We start from the raw sequence: 25,270 nt of genomic DNA, 5'->3' as shown, positions 1-25,270 counted from the left end.
ATTCCTTTCTTTATCAAGCACAAAAGAATACAACTTAAGGTATTTCACTAAGAAGGGATGGTAAAATAAAACATTCAAAAGAAAACAAAAGGGAATTGGGTTTTTTTCTTGAATAGAGATTCCAAACTACCTAAAATCCAGTCCAGTCTTCTGTTGAACCTAGTTTCAGGACTGGAACTGATTCTCAGTTAGTCACAGAGGTTGTGCTCTTTCCCACTCTCTCCTCTATTATTTCAGTGGTGTCCCCATCAATGTCCTCAACACTCTGAGTCCAGCATCTATTTATTCTTGATAATATGTTAAATGTAAATCTGGTTACACCCCTAGATCTGTAAGTTTTTAGTTGATACAGAGAGCAGGTAACTATTAATATATTAAATGCTATGGGTATACAAACAACAAAATTCAGAATGTAAGAAACTCTACAGGATAAAGAACTCAATTGTCCCAGTAAATGAATTTCAAGAAGGAAAAAAAAGCTGAAACCTATTTGGCTCAGTGGATAGAGCATCGGTCTGTGGACTAAAAGGTCCCAGGTTTGATTCCGGTCAAGGGCATGTACCTTGGTTGTGGGCACATCCCCGGTAGGGGGTGTGCAGGAGGCAGCTGGTTGATGTTTCTCTCTCATCGATATTTCTAGCTATCCCTCTCTCCCTTCCTCTCTGTAAAAAATCAATAAAATATATTTTAAAAAATATAGGAGCTACTGATTATTAGACTTAGAAGACAAAACAACAAGTTGTAATTATGGATCTTGAATCTTAACTCAAAGGTTCTAAAAAAAAAAAAAGCATGTGGGTTTTTAAAAAAAAAACACAACATTAATTGGGAAATCAGGAATTATTAACTTTTTAGGTAATAGTATTGTGATTATGCTTTTAGAGTCCTTACCTTTTAGAGGTACACGCCAAAATATAAACAACATTTAGGATTTGCTTCAAAGTACTTCAATGAGGGAGGAAGAGGAGAGATTAGAAATAAAGCAAGATTGGCTATGAGTTTATAATGATTAAAGGAGAACGATGAATACATGAGGACTCACTTATATATATTTGAAATTTCCTATAACAAATCTCTAAATAGAAATATACAGAAAATAAAATATTTGACATTTAAAAATAAGGCTACTATAACCAGTGGTCATGGACAACAGGGAGGTGGGAGCATATATGGAGAGGGGTTTGGGGTAAGTTTGGGAGAATGAGGATAATTATGTGATACCATAATCATTTAAAAAATAATAAAATAAAAATAAGGCTACTACATTTCCATGGGGAAAATTCGCTTTTGAGACATTTTTGAGGCATTGTCCACAAGCTTTGGTCTCTAAACAGGCAGGGAAGCCAAATGGGAAGACAGCAAGGCCTGACTTTATCCAAGCTTCTCTCAGGAGATTCCAACTAGCTAAAAACCCAGAGACATCTCTGGCTAAGTGTATGATCAAAGAGAATCTACAACTTAATTCAAGTAAACTGAAAGACCACATGGTGGCCCCATGCTTCCACCCAGCTTTGGAATAGGGACCTCCTAGAGAAACCCAAACTCTAGGCCAGGTCAGCCCTCATGTCTAGACCAGAAGCAGGGGCTTCCATCAGGTTTGGCTGCCAAGTGGCTATAAGCTTTGCCTGGTTTGTCTGGAAAACAGGGAAAAACATGCCGATTCTGCATCTGGACCCCGATGCTGCTAAGTAGCAGCAGCCCAGAGTCTCATACTGTAGACGTCTCAGATACACCCTGGTAAGTGTAGCCTGGAGGGGACAGCTGAGGGGCCAGGTCATTTGCTAAATCAAAATTAAACACCATGACTATCTGTCAATAAACAGATGAAGTAGTGTGTTTCAAAATGGACTGAATATTGCAATTCCTTGTATTGAAGTCATTACCATTTATCTTATTTACAACCAAAAATAAAAATAAAAAATCCCAATGAAAGAATATTAAGAGGCATCACAAGACAAATTGCATCTTGCAATTATAGTTCACAAAGACTAATTTACTCAGCAGACAGCATTCAGAGGCACAGAATTACAACACTGCAGTGCAGTCCATGTGAATTACGCGGTCTTCAGAATTTCAAACAGAAAGAAAACCCTTTAGTGATGGCAAAATAATATAAAAAGCTTAAACACAGTTACAAATACTGCATTTTTTCATTTTTAAAGAAATGCATTTTTAAACGCCTACATACTTATTTTTCCTAAATTGGCACTCATGCAAAACAGATTTCTACCATCTCATCACTTCCAGTTGGCATTCAAGACCCCAAGCACCTCAGACGACAAGGATTTAGATGCACTGAGGACAGAGATTATTCAGTAACGAGACATAGATGGCAAATGCATTTCAGGGCAAGAAGCTGACAGAACCAAGGCTACGCTCAGATCCCAGGTCCAGAGGGTTCATGGGGGCATCCATGCATTCCACCTTCGGTGATTCTGAAGATCAAATACATTCACTAAAATGTAAGCTCCACGAAGTCAGTGATTTTCCGATTTTATTCACTGATATATGTCAAGCACCTGCAAGTGCTTCTGGCACACTGTTGGGCCTCAATAAATAAGTGTGGAATTAATCAAGTGAGAACACAGAGAAAAGCATTTTATATACTGCAAAATGCCATCAAATATAGAGTATTAATAGTAGTTCATCTTTCAGGCTTAATTAGATCTTTATACAGAACTGAATGCTTTTAAAAATACTCTCATGTTTATTTAGTGATCGATAACAAAATATTAATTTCCGAATAAATGTGTGGACAGTTGTTATAATACAAGGAATGGAATGGGGGAACTTTACAGATGAGGGTAGAATGTGTCAAAGGGAGCTACAAATAAAGTAAAATAAACAAGGCTGCCTGAGGGATCCCGACAAGAGAGGGGAAGATCCAGCACCCAAGCAGGAAGGGCAGAATGAGTGAGCACAAGAGTATCTTCTTACACAGCACTCACCACATGTGACTTAGAACACGATAATGGTTTTGTGTGTGTTTCCAATGCTAAATCAAAGCTCCTGGAGAAAAAGGTTTCATCTGTCTCATTCACCATCTTCCCAGTGCCAGACATATAGTAGGTGTTCAATAAATATTTAAGTGGAAAAGAGAGTGGGGGGAGGAAACAGACAGAGTCCATATCCTGGCAGGCAGGATACAGACCACAGAAAAATTAGTTCAAGCTGCCAACAATGGACAAAATTTTGCCTTCACTACCAGACTTGCTCAGGAGGTGGATATGAACATCCCACTGAAGGAGAAAAACCTCAACATGAACTAAAACTCAGGAAATCGTTTCCCAAAAGACTGTAAGAAAACTGTTAGCACTAGTTGGGTAAGAGACAGGAGAGGCTGTGCTCTCTGGGAACTCAAAATGAGCCTGGTCTTGCCCTTTCTCTTTTGAACAAATGGGTCAAGGTGTCTTTCTGCACCCTGTAACCCTCACCAACCCCTCCAAAATCCTTCAGAGAGTAAAGGTGAATAACATCCTCCAGAACGGTCTCCCTCCATTCGGTGGTCCTGGAAGGAAGGTCCCGCCTTGTCCAGCACCTTGTATTACAAAAATGCATTTCCGCAGAGCACCCTTACTGCACGGGAATCTCCTGGCGATGCTGAGTTTTCTGGTGCCGGTTGAGAATGGACCTCTGGTTGAAGCTCCTCCCACAGGCAAGACAGTGGTAGGGCTTCTCCCCTGTGTGAATCCTCTGGTGTCTGACCAGCCGCTCCCCTTTACTGAACCGCTTACCACACACCTGACACCCATACGGCTTCTCCCCGGTGTGGGCTCGCCGGTGCACGGCCAGATTAGCGTTCCTGCTGAAGCTCTTGCCGCACTCGCAGGTGTAGGGCTTCTCCCCAGTGTGAGTCCTCCGGTGCACCTGAAGATGCTGTCTCCGGCTGAAGCTTTTCCAGCAGTCCCCGCACTTGTAGGGCTTCTCCCCCGTGTGACTCCGCTGGTGGACCTCCAGGTGGTGCCTCTGACTGAAGGTTTTCCAGCACTCACTGCACACATAGGGTCTCTTTCCCAGGTGGGTTCTCTGGTGCTTCATGAGGTACTCTCTCAGAGTAAACCCTTTCCCACACTCAACACAGCCATAGGATTTCTCTTCTTCGTGGGTTCGCTGGTGTCTGACGAGATTTGAGCTCCGGCTGAAGCCTTTTCCACACTCAGGGCACTGAAAAGGCTTCCAGAAGGAGCTGTGAGTCTTGAGGTCGTCAGGAACAGGTAGGATGCCATGCCGGGAAGGCGGCGGCCCTGGCAGGTTTCCCATAGAATTACCAGGCTCCTGCTCACAGGTTCTTCCAAGCTCGGGGCTCTGGAGAGCAGCTTCCCCAAACCTCTCTGAGGTCCCCTGAGCAAGCGCCCCCTTGAGGTCAGCCTGCTGGATTTTGGCCTCTTTTTCCTTGCTCCCAATGCCTATAGGACAAAGGAGATACATACTGATTCTGTAACAGCAATGACAGTAAATTTATGTTAATGCAGAATGGTGCAGCCACTGGGGAAAATAGTATGGAGTTTCCTCAAAAAATTAAAAATGAAACTGCCTATTGACCCAGCGATCCCACTTTGGGATATATGTCCTAAGAATCCCGAAACACCAAATCAGAAAAGATACATGCATCCCTATGTCCACAGAAATGTTATTTACAATAGTGAAGATCCGGAAACACACAAATGTCCATCAGTAGGAGAGTGGACAAAACGGCTGTGATACATTTACACAATGGACTACAACTCGGCTGTAGAAAAGGAACTCTCACCCTTTGTGACAACACGGATGGACCTGAAGATTATCATGCTAAACAAAATAAGCCAATCAGAGAGAGACAAATACCATATAATTTCACTAATATGTGGAATCTAATGAACAAAATAAACTGGTGAATAAAACAGAACCAGAGGCATGGATACATGGAACAGACTACAAATGTCAGAGTGAAGGGGGATGGTGGGGACTGGATAAAAGAAGATGAAGAGATTAGCCAAACAACTTAAGTGCACAGCCCATGAAAACAGACAAATGCGGTGCTGACACCTTGATCTTGGATTTTCCAGCCCCAAGAACTATGAGAAATAAATGTCCATTGTTTAAATCACCTAGTTTTTTTTTGTTGTTGTTGGTTGTTTTTTTTAGATTTATTTAGTTGTTTAGTTGCTTTCTAAAAATAATTCTTTATTGTTGAAAGTATTTCATATGTCCCCATTTTTCCCATATTGACCCCCTCCAGCCCACACCCCACCCCCACCCCAGGCCCTCACTGCCTCACTGTCTGTGTCTATGGGCTTGCAAGGTCCTTGGTTGATCACCTTCCCCCTCCCCTCATCTCTCTTCCCCCCTACCCCCTTCCATCCAAGATTCTGCACTCTGTTCCATGCTTCCATGTCTCTGGATCTACATTTGAGTGCGGTCATATAATACTTGTCTTTCTCTGACTGATTTATTTCAGTTATCATACTCTCCAGGTCCCTCCATGCTGTCTCAAAAGGTAAGAGAGTCTTCTTTTTCACAGCTGCAAAGCATTCCGTGGTATAAACGTACCACAGCTTTTTTATCCACTTATCTCACTCTGAACTAAGACAAGTTCCATGCCTTTTTACAGAGTAGTTGACCAAATTTTAATGTCTTCTCATTTAACTTTCTAATTCAGATTTATTTCCTTCAAAATCTAATTCAACAATTTCCTCTAAAAAAAACAACAGCCTGCTTATTCTCTCACTGTGGATCTCTTCAGTATTCATTAGCATTTTGTTTATTCTGCACTTACTTATATATGACCTCACTGTAAATGCTACTTTATATTCATCCAAACATCTCAATGATTATAAACCTATTCCAGTAATTCCTGCTATTCCATTCACCTGCTCCACTCACCTCCCTACTCACACTGCTCCCTCTGCCTGGTCTTATTTTACTAGTCTGGGTTTCCTGGAAGCCTTGCACAGGGACTAACTCAGGAAAAGTGCTTAATGACCGCTGGATGAAGAAATGAACCCAGTTTGTCACTGACATTCTTATACCAGACCACCTCTACAATAACATCTTTAGTAAGACTGAAATGCCTGTGAATGCTACTGAAATGCCTTGCCCATTCTAGAAGTCCTTCCTCTGATCCCTTTTACACTCTCTAAATTAACAAAACAATTGTTTATAGAAGAACATAGGAAGGGGAAGAAGAAAAAGATGAGAAAAAGTTAATAGGAAGCAAAGAAGCCAAGAGAGAAATGACAAGTGGTGCTTAAATGGGAAAAAGATCCTTTTAGGCACAATCATTAAAAGATTAAAAAAAAAGAAAAGAAAAGAAAAACAGAAATTGCCCAACCGATCTGGCTCAGTGGTTGAACGCTGACCTACAAACCAAAAGGTCACAGATCGATTCCGTCAGGGCACATGCCCCAACTGTGGGCTCAAGTCCCACTTAAGAGGCATGCAGGAGGCAGCCAATTGTCATCATTGATGTTTCTCTCTTACACCTCTCCCTTCCTCTCTGAAATCAAAAAATATATACTTTTTACAAAAAACAACACAGAAATTACATACTTCCTGATTTGATAAAATATGAAGAACACAGGTATCAACTTCTGATGTATTCTTTTGTTTCATAAACTTTTCAAGAAAGTTAAAGTATACAAAGCATAAATGTAGCACTCAAAGAATTTTCATAATGAACACAATCCTGAAAACAGCATCCAGTTCAACAAATATTACCAGCCCTCAGAAACTCCTTTTCCTCTTGCCCGCAGGGTGCATGCTATCCAGACTTTTATCACCATAAAGTGCATTTGCCTGTTCTTAAACTCTACATAATTGATTTACATGTTGTTTCTGGCTTCTACTCAACAGTATTATGCTTGTGAGATTTACCCATATCATGGTTTATAGTTGTAGTTACACTACATTCTTTTTTCACTGGTGTGTAGTATTACAGTGTAAGAATATATTCCAACCTATTTCTTAGTTTCACTGATGTTCATTTGGATAGTTTCCAATTTTGAGATGTTCTAAATAGTAAAATTAAAACTAAATGCAATACATGACCCCGAGAAAAATAATATTTGTTGTACCACTTATTTATACATCGATAACAGGAATCAAATCCATAAGCTTAATGTATGGAAAGACACTCTAACCAACTCAGCTACCCAGCCAGGGCCTTATGTTTATTTTCTCAGGCCTGACCATACAAAGCTATCAATGCAAGAGCTGCAACTACTACTGCCGAAACCGGTTTAGCTCAGTGGTAGAGCATCGGTCTGCGGACTGAAAGGTCCTGGGTTCGATTCTGGTCAAGGGCATGTACGTTGGTTGCGGGCACATCCCCGGTAGGGGGCGTGCAAGAGGCAGCTGGACGATGTTTCTCTCTCATTGACATTTCTAGCTCTCTATTTCTCTCCCTTCCTCTATAAAAATCAATAAAATATATTTAAAAAAAAAAAAAAAGAGCTGCAACTACTTGGAATGAATCTCAGAAGACCTGAAGGTTGCAATGGCTAGAAGATGGTATGCCTGGGAAACAGAACTTCATCTCACCCAGCCTCAACATAAATGCTTAGGGAAGCGTTTGAAACAATGAGTGGATAAGAGGACAAACATACAGTCAGAAACGGCCAGTAAAAACCCTGTGGGAACACGAGGGCAGAATCCTTCCCCCACATAGTCATATCACTCACAGAGGTACATTCCTGGCAGGAAGTGAGACACTAGAATGATGGTACCTCCATTTGAGACATGCTGCACAAGGCCTTGCACTGGGCAGTTATCTGAGAGTTTCCACATCCTTCCACTACTCCATAATGAGTATTATTACAGGTATTTGGGGTCTTCATAGGACTGCTAAGATCATAGAGTCAAGCACCTTCATTTTTAACTCTTCATTGTGACTACTTGAGTGTTGGCCACAGAGTAAATGCCAAATAAGGATTTCTGGGTTAATAAATGAATGAATACTTACTGACTCATAAAGTAATTACTTAATAATACTTGTACAACTAATAAGAATATCTAACGTTACCATGCTTGCCAAATGTTTAGATTTATTATCTCATAATGCCAAGAAACAGTGTTCTAAAAGGGGGAAAAGAGAATTAGACAAAACAAAGGAAAGGCCAACCACATTTCTTTTCCTGTCCCCACTGTGCTCCCCACTCAGCCCAGAGATTCTCCACACTATTCTTCTTCACTTGCAAGTCCCCAAGCCCCTGCAGGACCCTCCACCGGCTTTCCCAGCATGCCTTTACCCTGCTAAGTCTTCCCTCCTGCTACTCCGCCTCCTGTGAGCTCTTTTCATGTTCATGCTGACCAAGTTCTCCCCGCTCTCACCTCAGGTAAACCCAGCCACCACACGAGGCCAATGGAGGCTCTGCTTGCTCAGTGACACAGGTCCACTCCCACACCTCCTGTCGCTAAAATCCGACCATGCTTTCTCATGCCCCAAAGGTTTCAGGAATATTAGTTCTTTCCAACACAAAGCTACTAATGTGGGACCTACACAGGGGGTACTCAAAAAATACGTGCTGAATGAACAAGATCAGAGGACCCATCTTTTGCTGCTTTTCTCTTAATCTCAAGCCCTCAGCACTCTTCAATGATGGACACAGATTAGATTCTCAGAGGATCTAATGACCAACCTGCCTCATCACAGAGTAAACTACCTTGTGTTTTCTTCCCTTGCCTGCTCCTCTCCTGACACAGGAATGCGCCGAGCCCGTTCTCACGCCCTTGGCCCGTGTTCTTTCTCTGGTCCTGTGTACGTATCTGCATGAAACCCCCTTCCTTTGTCAGTAGCACCAGATTCTGAAGTCTGGGGCAAGGCTGTAGCTTCCAAAACGCCTGTCTCTTAGCTGTGGGATGGAGACAGTCTCACCTGCACAGTCCTGTGGCTCCACGTATTCCCCAAAGCAGTCTATCTGGGCCGGGGCCACATGCCTCCACTCTTCCTCCGGGAAGGCCAGAGCCATATCTTTAAATGGTCCCAGCCCCTGAAACAACAAGACACACTGTGGGTAAAGAAATGATCCCAAAGAAGGAGCAAACCAAAAGCAGAGAGACCACAGGGGCCAAAACTCTAGGAAAGAACAGAGCCAGAAGATGGAAGGAACAGTGTTCCCAGCTGGCTTTAGGAGCAGAAGTACCTGCCATTAGACAGTTTAATGACAGAATAATGGACTTGTTTGAGCCATTTTATTTTTGAGTTCCTGCTGCAGATGCTTAGTTTGTACCCACTAAACACAGTATCCAACTTCTATTTTCCAATCTCTTCCACTCAATCATCAAACTTGATCGAGCCTGAGAGCTGTTATTTACCCCGTCAGCTCGAACTAATTTTCCCTCAGAAATAAGTAAACATTAGGCATTATTAAATTTACCCTCAGAAATAAGTAAACAAGGCATTATTAAAACATTGCCTTAATAATGCCTTGTTAAAATAAATGCAATGCCATTCATGATACCATAAAGAACTATTATGGTAGACAAGGAGGGTCTGACCAAATTAAAACACACTGCTGTCATTCTGTATTTTCTCCAAACCCTGTCCAGAGAAACCAGGAATAGGAAATGACACAGGCATCAAATCTTGCCTAATTCTGCTTTAGCTAGATCAGACTTGATTCACTTCTCTCTTTTTTTTTCTTTTTTCTTTTTTTTTGACAAATGACGTTTTCCCTTTGACTATGAACTCCTCACTTTAAGACTCATTGTCCCTTTTAGAAAGGTGCCATACTGGAAGTCACACCTCTCCGGTAATCTAATGGGAGAGGCTTACACTGTGGCAAGAGTGCCCCACCTTTGCTCTCGTCACCCCGACTAACAGCAGGCTAAGAAGTGCAAACAAGACCAAAACTCCTGATTTTGGTCTTAAGTGGGACCAGACAGACCACTCTCCTCAGCACTCCTGAGAGGCCCCAACCCTCAGTCAGCTACACTCCTCCTGACTTGGGGGGAAGGGGCGAGTGGGGAGGTCCAAAGGAAGAACAACAGCAAAGTATCCACAAAGGGTTACTGATCTCCTGACCAACTACCACAGCCCAGGTCAGGCTTATGGGTTCTATCAACAATGCCTTCCTCCTCACTATTAAAAAGAGTGGTCAATTAAAACAATGCAGAGAGTAATCAAACAAGTGAATTGGGCCTCATGCCTGGACCATAAGGCACAGGCTGAGTTCACGTTAACAACTGGGGGTGGTGAAGTGGAGAGAACAAAGACGGTCAGGACAAGAAGGTAGAATAATTCCACTTTGTGGCTGGAGAGAAATCCTGGGGAAAGTGAACCATTCAAAGCTCCATCATGATCACTGGAAAGGCAGACAACTCACCTGGGGCCCAGCTGTGAGGAACCCAACTGCCATCTCTTGGTCTCTAGTGTTCACTGTGGGGAGGCCAGGACCAGCCTGAAGAAGTGGAACAGCTGAGCAGATAGAAAAAACATGAGCAGGATTAGTGCTATCTTACAGTTTGCTCTTTCAAAGGGTCCACTGCTGATCACAGAACCCTAGGACCCAAAGACTCCAGACAGATAGGGGTCTGAGTGTACTCTCTCCTGTTCTCAGCTGAGAAAATGGTCCCAACACAATATACCCTGTCCCTTCAGGACAATGGATGCTCCCTATGCTGGAAATAGTTCCCTTTGAGATTCAGTAATACAATAAAGTCACACATTACTTTTAGGGATGTGGCTGGTCTGCTAACTTAAAAGTATCTCTACCTGTCAGCTGCTTATTTCCTGACAGTTTCTAGAAAAGATGAGAGGGAAAGGAGACAAATGCCAAGAGATACTGCCTGATAAAATCAAAGAGTGACGGTATTTTACTTCATCTCTCTCCTACTGAAGTCAAGGAAGTAGTCAGAAAAACTCAGAATTACACCTTGCACGTAGTGTATCAATTGTTGGGTTTGTAAAGGAAAGGGGGAGGGAGAGAGCACAAAGCACCATTTCCTGTGCCCTTCCTTCCTTCCTGTTCGCATCTTACCCGGCTCCTGGAAGGCCTGTGTCCCAGCACCAGGGTCCTGATTGAGCTGCTCCTCGGCGCCTTGGTCGAGGCCTTGAGCACCTTCCCCATGGGGCATCCCCCACTCAGGCTTGACCTCCACTGGTCCCAGGTGGACACCTGCTTCCCAAGGGCCTCTGCAAAGTGCCGTCTCCTCCTGTTCTCCCTGCACGTGGCATGGAACCTAAGAACAGGCCCCAAAACCTATTTAGAATGAGGCCTTGTTATGAAAGGAGTTGAATAAAATCTACAAAAAGAGCCAATAAAAAAATTATTCCAGCTGCAGGGGAAAGGGACAAGGTGGCTCAGCTCTTCACCAAGATATCAGTGAGAAGGTGAAAAGGAAGCTAAACTCCATTCTCAAGCTCTAAGCAACTTCTGTGTATCCATGACATTTTACAAGGGTACCTTCTGTCTGCCTCAATATATGTCAAATTTTACCATAAATAACATCACAGAGAGCCAAAATATTATCTCACTACTAGAAAAAAAAATTCTCCAGTTGCAGATGATGAAAATACCAAGCCTACACTCTGCAACAAATGAGCTAGTGAGCCCGGCCGGCATGGCTGTGGTTGAGTGTCGACCTATGGACCAAGAGGTTACAGTTCGATTCTCGGTGGGGGCACGTGCCTGGGTTGTGGGCTCAATTCCCGTTGTGGGACATGCAGGAGGCAATGATTCTCATCATTGATGTTTCTCTCTCCCTCCTCCCCTTCCTCTCTGAAATCAATAAAAAATATTTTGTTTTAAATTAGCTAGTGAGAAAAAGTCACTCTTTTTTCTCCCCAAAATCAGGTAGCTGTATTAGAGTGACAGAGACATGACCAGAGTCTCAAGGAAGCACTTGCAGTGCAGTTACTTGGTGTCACCAGAGCACCACCACAAAATCGCTGTGAGTCATCTGAGCCAACGTCCCAGGTGCGGAACAGCACGGTTACAGACACCTCTTCTCAGTAAGAACATTCACTTACTGAGCTGGTTTGGCTCAGTGGATGGAGCATCAGCCTGCAGACCAGAGGGTCCTAAGTTTGATTCCGGTTAGGGGCACATACTGGGTTGCAGGCTCCTCCCCAGCCCACACCCTAGTCAGGGTTCATGCAGGAGGCAACCAATCGATGTTTCACATCGATGTTTCTATCTTTCCGTCTTACACTCTCTCTTGAAATAATGGAAAAATATCCTCAGGTGAGGATGAAAACAAAACACACACACACAAATAAAAAACACAAGTAATGTGTTTTTAAAAAATTAAATTAAAAAAAAGAATATTCACCAAGTGGACTTCCCTGCATTCCCACATCAGCTCTGCCTAAAAAGGAAGGACCTTGGAATCCACCACTACTGCCTTTTTTGAGTCTGAGGCTCACAAGGAACATCTGGTCAGCTTTCTGCCCTGATGACCAAAAGAGAATCCCTGGGAATGGCTTTTCTTGCTATAAAGTCCACTGCTACCCCTTCACCCGCTCAAAAAGTACATCGGGACTACAGGCACAGAGAAAGATTCTACATCTCATCTACTCCCACGCTTCCACAAACCTTCCAAATCTTTAAATCTCCCCTCACCACACCAACAAAACCAGACCCAAGACACCCTTCTCACCCACCGCCTTGGCCTCCAGTGTTCTCTCTGTGAAGTCCTCCACCATGGCCACTAGGGCCTTGCCACTCTGAGGGCCATGCTCCCGAATCCAGGTATAGAACTCCCGGGGCAGGATGGTCAGGAACTGCTCCAGCACCAGCAGCTCCAGGATCTGCTCCTTGGTGTGCAGCTCGGGCCTCAGCCACTGGCGACAGAGCTCCTGGAGTTTCCTGAGGGCCTCCTGCGGGCCGGCTGCCTCCTGGTAGCGGAACTGCCGAAACCTCAGCCGAAAAGTCTCAGGACCAGGATCCTCCCTTCCCCTGCCCCATGGCAACTCTTTCTCCAGTTTTACCACAGGAACACCCATCTGCTGCTGAGGGACTTCTGCCATCCCTGGACGCTCTTTAAGCATCTTCACACTCTCATCAAGGAGGCTGAGGGTCTGTTGGGAAGACAGACAGACAATGACCACAAATGAGACATGGATCAGTCCATCCTAATTGTCTCTACGTCAATGAATCTTCTACTGGAGAACATGGCAATGACCTTCCAGGACAGGGGTCGCCAACTGGTGGTCCGTGGACTATGGGTGGTGCATGAAGTCCAAAAGGCTGGCAACTGCTATTTTCGGAGACATTTTTCCTTTTTTAAATTTTTATTGTGTTGGGTTTTTTTTTTTTTACAGAGTGGAAGAGAGAAGGATAGAGAGTTAGAAACATCAATGAGAGAGAAACATTGATCAGCTGCCTTTTGCACACCCTCTACTGGGAATATGCCCGCAACCAAGGTACATGCCCTTGACCGGAATTGAACCTGGGGCCCTTCAGTCCGCAGGCAGATGCTCTATCCACTGAGCCAAACCAGTTAGGGCTGTTTTAGGAGACATTTTCAAGAGACTGAGCATATGTCTTGAAAATTATGTCAATTCAGTTCAGTTATTTGCTAACCACCTAGTATGAGCTGAGAATGTAAAATGTACAAGGGTTTAGCTTTTACCCTCAAGTACCTGTTAGGGAGCTAACACTCTAATCAGATAATAATATAAGATGGGTGATAATTAGGTCAGTCACCTGGACTCACTCTTCCAAAACTAAAGGACATAAACATTCAATACATATATATGCCAGACCCACAGAAACTAGAAATATAATAGAAAACAAGACAGACAAGATGCTTATCCTTGACAACGACCACAAATGAGACATAGACCAGTCCACCCAGCTGTCTATTGAGATAAGTTCTAGAAAGGAAATAAGTAGAATTTTCTGTTAGTGGGGAATAAATAATTTCAAGAAGACTTTTCTGAAGAGATGACACTAAGGCTGAAGGATGAGAATGAGCCAGTCATTCAAAGAGCATTCCAGGCAAAGCTCTGAGAATAAAAATTACTCTGCATGTCAAATAGCAAGCCAAAGGGCCATGTGGCTTCAGCAGAGTAGGTCATGGTCAGAGCTACACAAGTAGAAGCAGAGGCATGCAAAAACCAAGGGCTTGCCTTAGCTGGTTTGGCTCAGTGGACAGAGCGTCAGCCTGTGGACTGAAGGGTCCTGGGTTCGATTCCGGTCAAGGGCACATGCCTGGGTTGTGGGCTGGATCCCCAGCAGGAATGCAGGAGGCAGCCAATCGATGATTCTCTCTTGTCACTGATGTTTCTATATGTCTCTCCCTTGCCTTTCTTCTCTGAAATCAATAAAAATATTTTTTTTAAAAAGGATTAAAGGCTTTACTCCTATTTCTTGTTTTAGTAGGGAGCTACATGTTCGACAAAGGTCATTTTGCCTGCAATGTATTGAGAACAGAGAGGAAAGGAGGGCAGCAGCACTTACTGTGGTCCAAGCAGATGACAGGACTTCAATCAGGATGGCGGCAAAGAAGCAGACAAAGTCAAGACATATTTTGGAGGTAAACCCAATAGATTTACTGGTTGGTAGCTTGAGTGTTTGCTCAACCTAAAGACAACAGAGCAACATATATACCATTATCATAATTGAAAGAGTGCTAATTTGTGTAGGCATTACCATTTAGAAAGCATGTGAACACATATCCTCATTTAATACTTACAACAATTGTGTATAATGAGTACTACTTCCCCTACTTTTCAAGATGCAAAAACTGAAGATGTAAGAGATGAGATGGCTGGCCAAGGTCAGCTTCCCAAAATACATGGTTTAGATGAGAAACATGGAAAGCCAAAAAGATAAAGGTAAATGTAGGATCAAGTACTCATGAGGGGAAAAAAAGAGGCTTGTACTACATTGGAGAATGAGTACTGTTTATTTATTTATTTTTTAATATATTTTATTGATTTTTGTACAAAGAGGAAGGGAGAGATAGAGAGTTAGAAACATCGATGAGAGAGAGAGTCATCAATCAGCTGCCTCTTGCACACCCCCTACTGGGGATATGCCCGCAACCAAGGTACATGCCCTTGACCGGAATCGAACCCGGGACCTTTCAGTCCCCAAGCCAACGCTCTATCCATTGAGCCAAACCGGTTTCGGCGAGAATGGGTACTGTTTAATTCCACTGTGGGGCAAAGGCGGTGACTTAGGCTGGGGAAATGGACCTAGAACTCCAAAGTAGGTAAGGGGCTAAGCTACAATATTAGAGGGAGGGAACATCACTCGGAGCAAAGAATGAGCCACTGGTAGGAGGCAAATCCGAAGCTTCTGCTTAAATACCCCATTAGGGCCAAAACCGACTTGGCTCAGTGGGAATAGAGCGTTGGTCTGCGGGCATATACATTGGTTGCGGGCACATCCCCAGTAGGGGATGTGCAGGAGGCAGCTGATCAATGATTCTCTCTCATCAATGTTTCTAGCTCTCTATCCCTCTCCCCTTCTCTCTGTGGAAAAATCAATAAAAAAAATTAAAAATAAATGAATATATACCCCATTTGGTGTCTATGTATTTCCTGACTCTTCTTAAACCTATTTTACACTTTCAATCCATTCATTTTCTCTCCTGCATCTATTGAGCTTGCTCTTTCATGACTTTCTAGCTATGGCGTTCATCCCACGATAGCGCAAATTGTTTACCCACGTGTCTCTGTCGACCAGATTCCCAGAAGGCAAGCAAAGTCCTCACTCACCTTTTCTTCCTGACACCTGACAAACAGAAGGCGCCCCGTAACTATTCGCTATTCTACGCGTTGCCCTACAATCACTGCTTTCACGTCTCAGAGAGTTCTGCTCTGGTGCAGTGTCTCCAGGACGCAGACGACGACCCCGGCGGGCGGGATCGGCATCCCTCCTCCTACCTGAGCCAACCGCGGGCGGCCCTCCACCCGCACCGCCCGAGGCCCGGCCCGCCAGGCCCGGGTGCACGGTACGCAGCCCCGAGGAGACCCGCCCCCCGCAACGCCAGCCCCGCCGCCGCCGCCGCCGCCGCCCCCGGCCCGCACCACAGCACCGCCCCGGCCCCCGATCTCCAACGGGCCTCGTGGCCCCAACCCGCCTCTCACCCAAAGCCCCGCAACCGCGCCGAGCTCCCCAGTGCCCTCCGAGGACCGGAAGTAAGCGAACGCTGTCAGACAGGTGCGTAAGGGGAGGGTCTCTTCCGTTTCCGCTCTAGGACGCTCGGAGGTCGGGGCGACTCGATGGTCGCTCATCCCCCGGGGACCGCTCTGGGGCGCTTTCCCGGGCTGGTTTCCTGCGGGCTCTCGGTCGCCAGGCCCCTCTTCGCCTCCATGGCTTTTCACCTGGCGCCCTCTGCGGGGAGGGCTCTCCAGACACTCACCGGGCACCGGGCACCAGCCCAGGGAATCAACGCGTGCTGGATCGAATTTTCCTCTATTTTGTAATAACACTTTTTTTTTTAATGTATTTTATTGATTTTACACAGAGAGGAATTGAGAGGGATAGAGAGTTAGAAACGTCGATGAGAGAGAAACATCGACCAGCTGCCTCCTGCACACCCCCCCAATGAGGATGTGCCCACAACCAATGTACATGCCCCTGACCGGAATCGAACCCGGGACCCTTCAGTCCGCAGGCCAACGCTCTTCCACTGAGCCAAACCGACTGTAATAACACTTTTTGATTAGTTTTCTTCATAGCCAGACTTGCTTCTCTCTCTGCTTTTTCCTATAATGCTTTTGTATCAATACTGCTGTTTTTACTCTTTTATTTGAATGGGTTTGATTTTTCTGGACCAGCTATTTGCAGGTGGACACTGAGGAGAGAGAGTCAGGTAGCAGCAGAACGCTCCCAGTTTCTCAGTATGAAGGTGTTTTTTTCTCCCATTGTTACCTTGAGGGGTACTTTCTTTAATATGTACAATAGTTCCCATGTGGCCAGAACTCCTCTGGTTCTTACATCCTAACAGTTCAAAGGGGCGGCAACGTGTACGACCATTCATTTTCTTCCTTCTGTTCTTCATCGGTCACTGCTATCAAAGGATGATGTCATTTGCCTTCCAAGGTGGTCTCCTCTCTGTGGCAAGTGGTGCTTCTTAAAACGTTCCCTTTATGGACTCCCATACACATTCCATGCCTTCTCTGTCTCCCTGACACACATGCCCCATGTTTCTCCCCTGTCCTATTTGTAGCCATTCCCTCTCAGAGTGGGTATGAACAGAATTTTTTTAAAAGGAAGAAAAGGTTTTCTGTACCAAGTCACATTTTTGTATGGTGAAATCACTTTTTCTTTTTAATATAACTAACTCAAACACCTATAGTGGTTACATTCTGTTCAGTTTTTTGTTTTTTGTTTTTTGTCTTATGAAAGATCATTTCACTTAATCATTATATAATATAACTCCCTCCCCTCATGCCCTCCAGGCTGGGTTTTTGAAGTATGGATTAATAGACAGTAGTCCTTCTTTAATTGGAAACACCTGCAAAAAAAAAAAAAAAAAAAAAAAAACAGGGGGGGAAGGAAGGGAGAGAGGGAGGGATGAAGGAAAGGAGAGAGATCACTCAGGAGACTCAGAAGAATTCAAAAATTTCAAATACAAAAAGAAGTCCAATATGAGCAAAATAGAATCACTGTAGTAGAGGGAAGTGGAGCATTAATATACAAGAAGCTTATTAAAAGTAGCAGAGACGGGCAGAGAAGGGAGTGCCACCCACACACGGGCACGCACACAACTTGATGAAGTGACAGGCTCTCCTGGACTAGATAACCATCTCTTCCTTCAGCAGGATCTCCTTCTGCAATGCACTCAGTCCTCCCAAACTCTCCAGAATCTCCAGGTGTGGGCTCTCTCGAGTCTTCATCATACTCTGGGAAATGCGTAATCTACGGCAGGCTTCTTGAAAGAGACAGATGACACCTAGGGAACAGCAAAAGTTTGGCTCAGATTAGAGAGGGCATCATACTTCATCCCCTAGAGGTCAGAGATTCGCTCCAGTAATGCAACTCCTTCTGTCCTCCCCAAAGCTCCCCTCCAATGTAGAGCATTACAGAGACAGAAGGAGAAACCGAATGCACCAGAAGACAAGGCATACAAACAGATGGACAAACTCACAGAACCATGGCCAGTGCTGGAAATAACAGTTGCCTAACCATTAGTAAACGAGAAAACAAGGTTTAAGAGAAGGAGCTCAAACATAAAATCCAGGCCTCTTGATGCCCAACTCAAGAACTTTAATAAAATAAAAGAAAGGAAAAAGAAAATCGATGTTCATACCAATAAGTGGAGATACCTTAAATGAAGGGTAAATACTGTATTAATGTTAACACAAAAACAAAGGACACCTATTCTCAACCTTATAGCAGACTAGATACACTCCCACTAAAAACAACAAAAGGTCTAAATAACATATCTCTTCAAAAATATCTTTGTATAGATCACCAACTCACACCATATACAAGGATGAACTCAAAATTTATTTAAAAAACTTAAATGTAAGACATGTGCTAGGGTTCTTGTTCCAGCATTAAGAAGAATCTGGAGAAAGGTTGTGCATAGATTAAGTAGGAGTCCAGAGATGAAAGATAATTTTGAAAGGCATTGGGCGTCAGAGGAGTTTCTTAGAGGGGAATTTAAATTGTGTGTGTGTGTGTGTTTTGGAATTAAAGTTTTAAGTGCCGTCTTGGTTGGGGCTTCATTCCTACACCAAAATTTTGTGGATTCAATTCCCAGTCAGGGCACATACCTAGGTTATGGGTTCAATACCCAGTTGGATTGCATAAGGGAGGCAGCCAACTGATGCTTCTCTCTGGCATCGATGTTTCTCTCCCTTCCTCTTTCTTTCTCTAAAAATCAATAAAAACATATCCTCAGGTGAGGATTTAAAAAGGGAGAAAATGTCAAGTTCCAGCTCTAGTCAGTTCTTCTAAGTGGTGAGAGTGTCAGCCCACAGACTTAAGGTTCTATTTCAGTCAAGGGCACATACTCCGTTGCAAGCTTGATTCCCATGTAGAGGCATATGCTGGACGCAACCAATCTATATGTCTCACTCACAACAGGGTTTCTCCTTCTCCCTTCCACTCTCCCTAAAAAACAGTGAAAAAAATATCCTCTAGCCTGACTGGTGTGCCTTAGTGGTTGAGTGTCAACCTATAAACTATTAGGTCAGCGTTCAATTCTGGTCAGGGCATGTGCCCTGGTTGCAGGCTCCATCCCCAGTTGGGGGTGTGCAGGAGGCAGCCGATCAATGATTCTGTCTCATCACTGAAGTGTCCCTCTCCCTCTCTGAAATCAATGAAAATATTATATATATATATAATGAGGATGTATTTTATAAGCTAAAGCATCTTAGAATTATACTTGGCATCAACTTTTCTTTCTCAGTGATACATAAAATAAGGGTATACATAAAAAATGGAGTCACTGAATATGGCTAGTTCTTAAACTATATAGTGTGCAGTTTATTTTTAATTACTTATATCTTACAGTTATATTATAAATATGCTTCATTATATATTCAATGTATAATAAAACTGAGTTAAAATAGATTATAATCATATTCAATGTATAATAAAACTGAGTTAAAATAGATTATAATCATGCCCTGGCCAGTGAGACTTAATAGGTTGAACTTCATCCCATGCACCAAAATGTCACCAGTTCGATTCTCAGTCAGGGGGCGTGCAGGAGGCAGACAATCGATGTGTTTCTCTCTCATGGATACATGTGTTTCTCTCTTTCCTTCTTTCTCTCTCTGCCTCTCCCTCCATCCTTCCATTTCTCTCTCTCTCTCTCTCTCTCTCTCTCTCTCTCTCTCTCTCTCTCTCTCTCTCTCTCATCAATAAAAACATATTTTTAAAAATAGATTATTCTGCTAGTGGGAATGCAGACTGGTGCAACCACTGTGGAGAACAGTATGGAGTTTCCTCAAAAAACTGAAAATGGAACTCCCATTCGACCCAGTAATCCCACTCCTAGGAATATATCCCAAGAGCTAGAAACACCAATCAGAAAGGATATATGCACCCCTATGTTCATAGCAGCACAATTTACAATAGCTAGAATTTGGAAACAGCCTAGATGCCCATCAGCAGATGATTGGATCAAAAAACTATGGTACATCTACACAATGGAATACTATGCTGCCATAAAAAAGGAGGTATTCTTTTCATTTGCAGCAACCTGGATGGAATTGGAGAACATCATGCTGAGTGAAATAAGCCAGTCAATGAAAGAGAAACACCACATGACCTCATTCATTTATGGATAATAAAGAACATTATAAACTGATGAACAAAAAGATACAAAGACAGTAAAGCAACAAACATACTGTCAAATTACAGCGGGGAAGATAGGGAGATCTGGGGGAGATAAGAGATCAACTGAAGGACTTGTATGCATGCATATAAGCATAAACAATGGACGAAAAACTCGGGGGGGGGGGCATGAATGGGCATCGGGGGACAATGGAATGATATGTACACATATAATACCTTAATAAAAAAATAGATTATAATCATGGGTCAGATTAACATAGCAGGCAGAGATAATAGAGACAAAATTAGAACTATAAACCTAGATGGCAATGGTATGTAAAGATAAAAGGGGTATGGTGAGGAATAGGATCTTAGATTTCAGGATAAAGATAGATAGGACTAGAAAACCTTAGGAACCAGGATATATGTATAAGGGAGAGTATGAAAATTTGTAAGAGTCTGGTTCTCAAGATGAGTAGGATAAGAATGGGAAAAGACAAGAATGGAAAGTAGGGTTGAAGCTCTAGAGCAGTGCTATCCAGTAGAACTTTCTACAGCAATGGAAATATCTGTATTTTTACCATCCAATAAGGTAGCTACTGGACACCGAATAATGTGGCTATTGAATATTTGGAATGTGTCTAGTATGACATTTTAACTAATTAAAGTTAAATAGCACATGTAGTTAGTGACTGCAGTTTTGAACAGCGCAGCTCTAGAGCAAGGCTCCTGAATCCAGACAGAAGGCAGGGAGAGGGGCACCAGTCCCAGGACACTCACCAGCCGCTATGAACAGAAGGATACCAAAGCCCAGGACATATCGATAGTAAGGCCACTGCACGGAGACCTGGGGAGGGTTGGGCTGCATCCTCAGACTCTGGATCTCCAGGGCATGCAGCAACAAGGCCAGGAAAGCACAAGCCCCTGCAGGGTCACAGGGAAGTACCCTTAACCTCCTCCTGTGGTTCTCTGCATTCCCTCCAGCCTTTCCTCTGACTTAATCAGACAGAGCCACGTGGCTCCTGCATGGAGGATCCTTTCTCCTGCTGGCACACCTGGCCCTCTCAGAGCCAGTAACTTCCACCCTACATGCCTGTCTTGCCCTCTTTCCCAACTAATCTCAAAGCCCATGTGCCTCACCTCCCAGGGGTTCCCTCATCAAAAATCCTTTTCCTGAGAACTCTCCCTGCTCCTGACCTCAGCTGACTCAGCCTGGGCCCTCTGCGTGTGATGCTTTGGATGAAACTCAACCTCATTCTCCCACCATGAGCCTTCCAACCCCCTCCATCTCATGGCAGAGGAAGGCCTTGGTCAACCTTTAAACATCAGAGGTCCCAAAGGACAGGGATAGTCTCTTCCATTCCTTCACCTAAGAAACATTTATAGTTTATTTATGTCATATACTTCAATTATATTAGAATTCTATTCTAGACTCTGGGACAGTCACTGGGATAGAGATTATGGTAAAAGGCCACCACACAAATGACCTCCAATCAATGTGGTAAGGACTATGCTAGTTGGAAGTATGAAGAACTGAAAAGCCCCAAAGAAAAGGGGTCATAGGTACAGAGGGGGCAGGTCTGAGGGTGGGCTACTTCATAGAAAAGCCAACCAAAGAGAGGGGCCTTCAAATCCTTTCCTAGCATCACAGAGACCTGCCCTCCCCCTTAACTCCCCCACCTGCCCTTGGACCCCTCCCCAGACCCTCCCCGGGGCCGCATGCCTGCTCCACACCTGTGAAGAAGCTGCAGGAGACTGATATGAAAATTTGCCTCCAGGTCCTTGGAAAGAGCTGAGATGCAAAAGACGCCATGGTGAGGGTGGTGAGGAAAGACAAGCCAACTGCAGACAGCAGGAAAACTCGGCTGAGGATGATGTAAACTGCAGGGGAGGGAGAGTGGGTGAGTGCTGGGCACCTTGACCCCAAAGGGCAGACCCCACAAAGCCCACAGATCCTTGGCAGGGATGGCCCCTGGAGCTCCCCAATATGTGGTCTGGGACCAAGGTTCTGACCCTGCCACTTTGGCCCCAAAAATGTTCTGGCCCCATTTTGTTTCCCATGACATGGGAGTAAACAAACAAAAAATTTTAGATGGACAAACATAAAATAGCCTGACCAGGGTGGCTCAGTGGTTGAGCATCAACCCATGAACCAAGAAGTTACTGGTTCAATTCCCAGTCATGGCACATGCCCAGGTTGCTAGCTCAATCCTCAGAAGGGGCATGCAGAAGGCAGCTGATCCATGTTTCTCTCTCATTGATGTTTCTATCTCTCTATCCTACTCCCTTCCTAAAATCAATTTTAAAAAAACATATTAAAATAAAACCCTGGTGACAAAATTTGTTACACAGGAAACATGAGGAATCACATCTCTATTGGTCACACTGTACAAGTCACTGGTGGAAAGTCAAGATGTTCTGGGCCTGGCCAGTTTTGCTCAGTGGATAGAGCATCGGCCTGCGGACTCAAGTGTCCCAGGTTCGATTCCAGGCAAGGGCATGTACCTTGATTGTGGGCACATAGCCAGTGGGGAGTGTGCAGGAGGCAGCTGAACGATGTTTCTCTCTCATTGATATCCCTCTCCCTTCCTCTCTGTAAAAAAATCAATAAAATATATATTTTTAAAAAATGTTCTGAACTCTGCAGGAAACCCCTATAATCATCCCAGTTAATAGAAGTAATGAAACAGACCCGAAATAGCAGAACCAGAATCTTAAGGACAGGGTGTCTTATTCTCCTACTGTTGGCATGACTCAGACCCATGTTAAAATGAGTTTGTTTATATTCCTGAGCATGCAGAAATGGACGGCTGTGGGTAGAACAAAGAGACAAAGGTCTTGTTGAAGACCCAGAGTTAAAACAGTGCTTCTAAACCAGAGACAATCCACCACCACCCCCACTCCCCCCCTCGTGGGAGATAAGTGTCACAACTAATGCTGGGAGGGTTCTACTGGTATTAGTGGGTAGAAGAGGGCAGAGGTGTTATTAACCCATAAGAAACAGGGGAGCCCTCCACATCAAAGATTACCCAACCATCGCTTCTCGGCCTTTTGGCTAAGATCAAGTGTAAAGATTACCCAACCAAAAATGTCAGTAGTGCCAAGGTGGAGGAACCCTGGACCAAAGAGCTCACACAGTCTGCCCCTTCTTCCCCAAAGTGGCTCTTCTTTCCTATCATCAGGAGATAATTCCTAGGTCTCCCAGAGTCACCTCTTTTCCAAGGCAGACACCATCATGAACTTTCCAAGTTCCTTATAAAAACATGGTCTCCAGTGCCTCTTGGATAATGTGGTGCCCGGGCCTGAGCACAGTATCTACAGAGCTGCCAGCCAGAGATGGACAGGTGTGTGGCCAAGGGGACGAGTGGAGGCTCTGCCCACCAGGCTGCTCCCCTAGTAGGAGTGGTGGCTGCAGGGTGCTGGCTGGCAGGGATAATGGCAGCCCTGAGAGGTGGGGAGCCTCAGGGAGTAGGGCAGGATTCCGCGTCCCCCCCCCCCCCCCATCACATGGGCCACTCTTTTCCCCAGAAATAAACTCGGTTGCTAACACATTGGTTCCTGACTCTGGTGTCAGCCTGGCACTATTAACCCCCTCCCAACCACCTACTTTGCTTGAACCCCAAAGGAGCGGAGACTCAAGAGAAAAATCCCCTCTTGGCTTATGAAAGCCTGTCCTCTGCCACCCCCAGTTCCTGCAACGGCCCCATCTCTCCCCAGTCCCCGCCTCGGTCCCTCCTTACTGGGTAAGGGTCGAGGCTTCAAGCACTTGGTGTGGAAGCAGTTCTCAAACAGGCCACTGTTAAACACTTCGCGGGACTCTTCGTTCACAAGGCGCACCCAGAAGGGGAAGATGGTGACCAGCAGGATGAGCAGGTAGCCCAGGACAGTCAAGGTGCAGGCTATGGCCCATGTTAAGCTCCTTATATCCTTGCTCTCTGAAGTCAGTATCATCTGTGTAAGGGAAAAGCGAGGGCAAGAGCTGGGGCACATACTCCCAACACTCATGTGGTACAAGGAGATAGCATCTAAGGCACATGTGTCAAACACAAGGCCCTCGGGCCAAATCCGTCCCGCCAGGCCTTGCAATGTGGCCCGCACCGTGCTGTCATCACTGCACTCCGCTGCGTTTCCATCACAATGACAGTTTATGACTGTTCAGTAAACCATTCGGCCCGCAATTTAGGCTGGATTTTAGATTTTGGCCCCTTCTCTGATTGAGTTCGACACCCCTAATCTAAGGAAATGCTAGCACACAGGTGAGGCTCAGTAAAGGCTGACTCCTCTGCCTCAATAAGCGTAACAGTCTCACAGACCTCTTCAGTGGACCTAAAATAACAGACATTTTCTGCTCCTGACTCGCTGGATGATCTTAGGCATGTAGGGTGCCCTTTCCCACCTCTGTAAAATGAGGAGGTTGGACCACGCTGTCCCAAACTCTCCTGGCTCTAACGTTCTAACCATTCAATTATTATTACCCACAGAAGAACCTCTCATTGCCCTCTCCAGTCAGCTATTTGCCTTCTGAGGTTTCAGGATGAGGACCAGGGGGAGGTAAGAGCAGGTCTGAAGTGCCCTTACTCAGTGACTGGCCCTTTTGCTGCAGGACCCTGGGTTTCGATGGTCCACCTGGCCAGGAGGGGCCGTCTGCTGGAAAAATGAGCGGATCATATGCACAGAGCAAGCTTTGCCAATAGTTTTAAAGTCTCAGAGACCTTCCTGAAGCCCCAGGTATCCTCTAGGCCTGGAGGTTAGGCCCTTAGTTAAGACCCTCAAATCTCCTTAACCACCACCTGTCATTAAAGATGCCTCTTTTGACCTGCTGGTGTTGCTCAATGGTTGAGTGTCGCCCTATGAACCAGGAAGTTGTGGTTAGATGCCCAGTCTGGGTACATGCCAGGGTTTCAGGCTCGATCCCCAGGGTGGGATGTGCAGGAGGCAGATGATCAATGATTCTCTCTCATCATTAATGTTTCTACCTCTCCCTGTCTCTCTGAAATCAATAAAATAAAAAAAATAGAATTTTTTAAAAAGATGCCTTTTTTAGAATGAGCACCTGAGATGTAGAAGATAAGAATTGGCTGGGCCCTAACTGGTTTGGCTTAGTG

General features: G+C 44.6%; 2 protein-coding genes across 10 annotated transcripts; both read right to left on the bottom strand.

The window, feature by feature from the left end:
- Positions 1 to 983: 983 nt before the first annotated feature.
- Positions 984 to 16,179, bottom strand: ZSCAN25 (zinc finger and SCAN domain containing 25). 9 transcript variants are annotated; one of them, XM_045571628.1, is made up of 7 exons: positions 16,019 to 16,139; positions 14,382 to 14,504; positions 12,581 to 13,000; positions 10,956 to 11,157; positions 10,302 to 10,393; positions 8,852 to 8,966; positions 984 to 4,406 (listed from the first exon to the last, which is right to left on the bottom strand). In XM_045571628.1, exons 3-7 carry the CDS (start codon positions 12,965 to 12,967, stop codon positions 3,574 to 3,576), a joined length of 1,629 nt encoding a protein of 542 aa, XP_045427584.1. In that variant the 5' UTR covers positions 12,968 to 13,000; positions 14,382 to 14,504; positions 16,019 to 16,139; the 3' UTR covers positions 984 to 3,573. The 9 variants fall into 9 exon arrangements, with proteins under 9 accessions (XP_045427584.1, XP_045427585.1, XP_036265899.1 ...); XM_045571629.1 differs by having other exon boundaries at positions 12,581 to 12,997; XM_036410006.2 differs by having other exon boundaries at positions 12,908 to 12,997.
- A 1,346-nt stretch (positions 16,180 to 17,525) lies between these two features.
- TMEM225B (transmembrane protein 225B) lies at positions 17,526 to 24,138 on the bottom strand. Its single transcript, XM_036410057.2, has 4 exons — positions 23,906 to 24,138; positions 21,900 to 22,046; positions 20,946 to 21,089; positions 17,526 to 17,829 (listed from the first exon to the last, which is right to left on the bottom strand). Exons 1-4 carry the CDS (start codon positions 24,114 to 24,116, stop codon positions 17,672 to 17,674), a joined length of 660 nt encoding a protein of 219 aa, XP_036265950.2. The 5' UTR covers positions 24,117 to 24,138; the 3' UTR covers positions 17,526 to 17,671.
- Between the last annotated feature and the right edge of the window lie 1,132 nt (positions 24,139 to 25,270).

The sequence above is a fragment of the Pipistrellus kuhlii genome, unplaced genomic scaffold (genome assembly GCF_014108245.1).
Source record: "Pipistrellus kuhlii isolate mPipKuh1 unplaced genomic scaffold, mPipKuh1.p scaffold_m20_p_4, whole genome shotgun sequence".
Lineage (NCBI taxonomy): Eukaryota > Metazoa > Chordata > Mammalia > Chiroptera > Vespertilionidae > Pipistrellus > Pipistrellus kuhlii.
Note: the sequence above shows the minus strand (reverse complement) of the source record. Positions and strands in the feature narration are given on the sequence as shown.